The sequence below is a fragment of the Cicer arietinum genome, chromosome 2 (assembly GCF_000331145.2).
Source record: "Cicer arietinum cultivar CDC Frontier isolate Library 1 chromosome 2, Cicar.CDCFrontier_v2.0, whole genome shotgun sequence".
In the NCBI taxonomy this organism is placed as follows: Eukaryota; Viridiplantae; Streptophyta; class Magnoliopsida; order Fabales; family Fabaceae; genus Cicer; species Cicer arietinum.
This window is the reverse complement of record NC_021161.2, coordinates 46,104,676-46,111,351: the sequence shown is the minus strand read 5'-3', so window position 1 is coordinate 46,111,351 and position 6,676 is coordinate 46,104,676. Positions and strand designations below refer to the sequence as shown.

At 31.2% G+C, this 6,676-nt stretch overlaps 1 protein-coding gene across 3 annotated transcripts; it reads left to right on the top strand.

Moving 5' to 3' along the window:
• Positions 1-772: 772 nt before the first annotated feature.
• Positions 773-6,012, top strand: LOC101489574 (uncharacterized). 3 transcript variants are annotated; one of them, XR_012162028.1, is made up of 8 exons: positions 773-1,310; positions 1,963-2,791; positions 3,102-3,381; positions 3,822-3,929; positions 4,088-4,366; positions 4,573-4,716; positions 5,390-5,681; positions 5,772-6,012. XR_012162028.1 is itself a non-coding variant. In XM_073365258.1 (7 exons), the coding sequence occupies exons 1-7, from the start codon at positions 1,025-1,027 to the stop codon at positions 5,561-5,563; spliced, it is 2,100 nt and encodes a 699-aa protein (XP_073221359.1). In that variant the 5' UTR covers positions 773-1,024; the 3' UTR covers positions 5,564-6,012. The 3 variants fall into 3 exon arrangements, 2 of the variants coding, with proteins under 2 accessions (XP_073221359.1, XP_004491032.1); XM_073365258.1 differs by having other exon boundaries at positions 5,390-6,012; XM_004490975.4 differs by having other exon boundaries at positions 774-1,310; positions 1,978-2,791; positions 5,390-6,012.
• Positions 6,013-6,676: the final 664 nt, after the last annotated feature.

Here is a 6,676-nt window from a genome sequence, read left to right as displayed (position 1 = left end):
CATAAAAATTGTCGAGTGTATATGTAAGCGAAAGCAAAATAGAGTGGAATTATTTTCACACAAAAAAGAGTGGAGCTTAATTTAACATTAAATCTATCATAAACCTTGTTTTTGATATATTTGTTTTAATTTATTTATTTTTGGTTTGTGTACATTTGTTTTAATTTATAATAACTTATATAACCTTTCATAAATCTTATCATTTTCCTAAACAGATAATTATTTTAGTTTAAATTAACATATTTTTTACTTTGGTCAATTAAGTTTACTTTATTTTATTTTGGTTCTTTATGTTATAATATGAATTAAACACTTTAGTTTCTTAAATTCTATTTAATTTTATATTAATCGTTTAAGTTATAAATATTAAATACTTTAGTCTCTTTAACTATAAAATTTATATAATTTGATCTATTGAATTATAAACACTTCACGATCTTATCTTATTTATTAGGGTCTAATTAATGTATTTAATCTAAGAGACCAATATATATCTAATATTTGTCGACAAAAACACCTAATATTTATAATTAAATGGATCAAAGTATTTAATATTAATTACTCAAAAAATTAAAATGAAACAAAAAAAATTAAAAAAAAACTAAAATGTTTAATATATACTTAAAAAAATCTTAGTAGACCAAAATAAAATTAGAAGAATAACTGAGCCATTATTTAAATATCCGTTGAAGTATGATTATTATTTTTACTACGTTTTAAATTTGGTAAGACAGAGACATTGTTTGGCTTATGTTTTACACAGAAAACACAAATTACATAATCACAGAGAGAAACACTAAGAATCTCTCTCTCTCTCTCTAAGTTCATCTATGTACACTTCCAACCCCTATTATTTCTATCCTACTTTCTCACTACAACCAAACCATGCAAATCACACACCATGAGGTTAATTACACTTTTATCCCTCCAACCTTTCTTAATTCACATGTCACTACCCCTCTATCCAATTCAGCAACAACAAAAACACCTTCATCATCTTTAACTTGTTCTTGTCGTGTTCATTATGGCTGGAATCGAAGCTGTGTTTGAATTTCTTCGTAAAAATGGATTATCAGAAGCAGAGTCTGCTCTCAGACAAGACATCATTGAGAAGACTGATCTTGCTTCCTTTGACTATGAGAAATTCTTCTTTCCTATGGTTCCTCCGCCTCCTCCGGTTAAAATCCGGTCCTTTTCACGGCCACCGGAGTTTCCCGCCGGCGATGGAGAATTCTTTAAATCAAGCTCTGTTTCGTCGGAGGAACAGTTTGTTAGCATCGGTTCATCAAATTCTCGTGTTTCTTCTTTAGGTACTCTTTTTTTTTTTGTTTGCTTATGTTTAATCAATGTTCAATGATAGTTACTCTGTTTCTATAGTAATAATTTTTGTGCTCTGTTTTTAGAGTAGTAATTACTAATTATTGTTACCGTTAATTGTTATTTTCTTGAATTGATAGCATTTTATTCTAAAGTCAAAATCTATGTCAAGTTTGTTAGTTTAAGAATTTTGATTTTAGTTTGTGCAAATTGTACATTTGGATCATATAATTAATTGACTAACTTTGAATTTGTGTTTGGTCTAATTTCAATTGAAATTCAATTGCGTTTTTTTTAGTATTCAAAACCATTTATAATTCATTTTTATATGATCTGCATAATTGATTTTTTTTCTTTAGTATAAATTTACTTATTTTTGACGGAATTTAGTATAAATTTATAAAGCTTAGTTAGAAATATAAAAGCTTACTAATCGCCCAGTTATTTCATAGTTTTTTTTTTAATAATCTCAATTAATGTTGAAATTTTTTAAATCACACAATTCACTTCTTCTTGTTTATCTATCACTGATTTAATAATTCATAGGTGTATGCAATTTTTTTTTATCATGAATTGTCATGGTTAATTACTTCTTGTGTATGCAATTTGTAATAATGAATAAAAATGGGGTTTCCTAAAACCTAGTTTTTTTTTCTTCAGAATTCATCAATCCATACGGAATCCGTTCCTCATCTCAGACTCAGAATGATTCTGAATCTTCTTCATCTGATAGATTATCTCAATTTGGCACGGCACGCGACTATCACGAATTCGATATGCAACATGAACCATATTGGTATAACCATGAAAAAGATGAAGAAGATGATGATTTTATGACACCTAGTTTTGAAGGGACAGATTATTTTGGGTGTCAAAGTGAAGATAAGTTTGTTATGACATCAAAAACAGAAATTCAATTAGAGAGAAATTGTGGTTACTTGGACATGTCATGTGTTTGTAATAATTCCTCTGTAGAGGATGGAAATGTGACTTATTCAAATTTGGAAAGCAAAGATCAATTCCATGGAAAACACGCGTTTGCACATAATTGTGAAGTTCCATTTTGCAAAAGTAGTCCAGTTTCAGGAGGTTCTTGTAGTGGTGATCCTATAAACTTTAGCTACCCTGATTTGAAGGAAATTGATCTGAATGATTTTCATCTGGAAGATATCAATTCTTTTGATTCTGCTGCGTTGCTTACCGTGAAGCAAAGTATTGATTGCTACACTAAAAATGATATTGGTGAGAAGTACAAGGATCCCTATGACTTAACTATGAACGTTGATGAAACAGATCTAGCGAATGGGATTGATGCCTATGGAGTAATAGACGATCGAGAGTTGAATGAAGAATTCCGAGATCCAGAGGTTACTGCAGATGGAGAGGATATTAATACTGATGATGAGCTCTTAAAATACATTCAAGAGGAGGAGTATGAAGTATTTGAACTGAGAATTGTACATAGAAAGAACAGGTTTGCTTGACAATGATCTTGTGTTGTGAACATCCATTTCTACATAATATTCTTGATAATGCTGGTGAATAAATTGATTTTGAATGTGATGGAGACTGGGAGTTGATAAAATTTGAAATCAAATGCCACTTTGTTGGCTTTTGCTTTTCATTCTTTTAGCCCTTTAACTTTTTCTTTGCTGGCATTAATTAAGTTCATGATGATTTCGACTCGTCATTTGTTTATCGCAGAATTAGTATTATGGATATTCACCTTTTCTCGTTAAGTTTTTTTTAATATAATTTGTTATATTCTATTATTGCATCTATAGGACTGGATTTGAAGAAAACAAGGAAGTGCCAATTGTGCTAAACACAGTCATGGCTGGTAGATACTATGTGACAGAATATCTTGGTTCGGCTGCCTTCAGTAGGGTTGTTCAAGCCCATGATCTTCATACAGGAATGGATGTTTGTTTGAAGATTATTAAAAATGACAAGGACTTTTTTGATCAAAGCTTAGATGAAATCAAGCTTTTGAAATTTGTCAATAGGCATGATCCGGGAGATAAACACCACATACTGCGTCTTTATGACTATTTCTACCATCAGGTATGTCATATGTGGCTTGATTGATTTCATGTTAGGTATAGAAATTTAATTAAGTTCAAGCTATATCCAAATATATGTGAAATCATCTATGTAGCACCGACACCTCAAATTGAAGACACGTCCAGTGTCCGAAAATGTCGTATGGCACCGACACATATAGTTATATTCAATCACTTCCATTTTCTCAAATTTTATTGGTGTCTACATGTCAATATTAGTGTCGTGTTCAGTGTCTAACTGTATATGTGTTTCAAAGGAAATCATACATGCTTTTACAAAGAAACTTAAAACAAAAAAGCAAGAATATAAATAAATCTTGCCATAAAGCTTTTACAATGATCTAGTGCAATATGACTAACATTTCCTTCTATATATTTTCCATCCCATTCAGTCTCAACTTTTAATATTAAGCTAACTTATCTAGAATAAAATCTTCACAGGAGCATTTATTCATTGTGACCGAGCTTCTGCGAGCAAACTTATATGAATTTCAGAAATTCAACCAAGAATCTGGAGGGGAAGCATATTTTACATTAAATAGATTGCAGGTTTGTTCAACTATATTTTTGCACCCATTCCATACTATTGCTTATTCAGTTGTTAACATTGCTAGTTGTCTAAATTTGAATAGAGATGCTGCTTATTGTCAGAAATAGAGAAGTTGTGAAAGCATGATGATCAAGTTTGTTGTTACCTTTCTTTGCAGCTCATTACTCGGCAATGTTTGGAGGCATTGCAATACTTGCATAACTTGGGAATTGTTCATTGCGACCTGAAGCCAGAAAACATTCTAATCAAAAGTTACAAAAAATGTGAGATAAAGATTATTGATCTTGGAAGCAGTTGCTTTCAAACAGACAATTTGTGCCTATATGTACAATCTCGATCTTATAGAGCTCCTGAAGTGATGTTAGGCCTTCAATATGATGAAAAGATTGACATATGGTCACTCGGCTGTATTCTGGCTGAGCTATGCTCTGGCGAAGTATGTTCTACTTTGCATATCTTATGATATTAATGAAATGCATTTTTATATGGCTTCGACATGAACATCGAATTTTGATTTTCTTACATAAAGTTTAAACAAAATATAAGTTTGATAAGCTAATGTAGTTAAGGAATAGTTTAATTTCTAAGATTTCGGTTATTTATTTTTTGATTTTGATTTATGAGTTATTTTTTTGGCTCTAGGTGCTCTTTCCAAATGATGCGGTCGTGATGATTCTCGCACGTATGATTGGAATGTTTGGTCCTATTGATATGGAGATGTTGGTGAAAGGGCAAGAAACACACAAGTACTTCACCAAAGAATATGATATTTACTTCGTAAATGAGGTTTGTTTCCCTTTTGCGGTTCCTATTTTTATCAGAAGGTTAACATCTTTCATTTGCTTTTATTCATGAAACCTAGGTTGAAAAACATTTTTCATGTTGTTGCATACTAGTCTCACATTTATTTATTTGAAGGAAAAAACGGCAAAATGTCCTGTTGTTTCTAAAAGCATTAGCTTGCTTAAATCTAGTTAAACACATGAATGCATTGCATTTTTTGGCTTTTTCTTTTAGAGGCTCCACAAAATCTTAATAATCCACATTGTGCTCAATTTCAAATTTTACCGTGGTTGAAATGAATGAAAATCCACTACCATTTTCAGAATATATTAGCAAACAAAGTTGATAGTGAAAAAACTCAGACTAATATGTACAATTTGAGTGAGAAGAGTCCTTGAAGAGGGGCAACACTCGTTGGTCTATCTGGCAAGGAGTTTGGTTCTGAGAGTCTCGTGAATGAAAAAAATAGGCACTGAGAAACCTTAGCCCTCTTATAGGGGGCATCCTACTCGGCTCAGATTATACTGAGGGTCTAGACACAAAAAAGACGAAAGTATACATTCGTACTGGTTATGCTCGATAAAAAACAAAAAAAATGGCCTTAGATTTATCAGAAAAATCAAATCATCTTTTAAAATTCCATTTGTTCCCAACTTATCTTTAATAATGTACACAGGAGACTGATCAGCTGGAGTACATAATTCCAGAAGAGTCGTCATTGGAGCAGCACCTACAGATCAGCAATACTATGTTTATTGATTTTGTCAGATACTTGCTTAGAATCAACCCCAAAAGAAGGCCTACTGCAAGACAGGCACTAAAACATCCATGGCTTTCCTATGTTTACTAGTCCATGTAACATTCTTTCTCTGGTGGGAAGGTTCAGTAACTCTGTTGGTTGGAGTTGTCTATATCAGTCTCTTGAGCTTGTTTTTCAGCATACTGCAAATCTTGCAATCACAATTTTGGTTTGTTTATAAGAAACAAGTAAAATCATTGTCTCTTGTTGTACATTTTTTTTTTGTTCCATTCTAATTGATAGTTTGTTCTTTGTACAGAATTCTGCAGTCTGCACATTATTTTTTGCCTTTCATGAATTGGAAGGATTGAGCATTACCACACAATAACATTTCGATACCTTTTACATTCATTCTAACATAAGTCACATAGTACAGTATTATCTTGAATTCATTGCATTTCAGTGAACTAAATTTGAATACATTGTGAAAGCTATGTTTGGAACTTAAAAGGTTGTACAATAATGATTTTTCTTGATATTAGTAATAGTTTATTGGCTTATTCGAAATTGTTGTCCCTTTAATTTATATTATGCGTGATTTTGGTTCTTTAATTTTTTGGGAAGCAAATAAGGTTTTCAATTTTTAAGATTTTGCAATTATAGTCTTGCCTTCAACTTCATGGAAATAAAATCCTTAAATTTATGTTATATTTATATGTAAATAGAACTTCAAAGTAGATGTTTTTAAGTCTTAGTTCAACTGTTAAATTCTGAAATTGTTATGTTAAACATCATTTCTCACCAGAATCTTATGGTTGTATGTAAACATTAAAATTATTTTATTGTTGTTTGGATTCCTATGATGGAAAGAGTTCGTTCTCTTGGGATTTCAGAGGATGCTCCTGGGTAAATCGAACGGTGGCTCAATATGATAAAATAGTCCAACAATAAATGATGAATAGGTTTGTCTTGGAAAGCATTTGGAGTGTAAAGGGGAGAATTTTAGTGTGTTAAAAATCAAGTGAGTCCTAAATCTCACATTTGACAAAAAATTATATATTAAACAACATATAAATGAGATGATCTGTATATTTGGTGTCTTAATATTTTGAATGAATATGTGATATCTATTTTATTTTTAATTCATCTAAATTCCCCTGACCACTCACATTGATATAAGTGTTGATGATTTGACTAAGGTGAGTAGTTTCTAGTTTTAGAAGT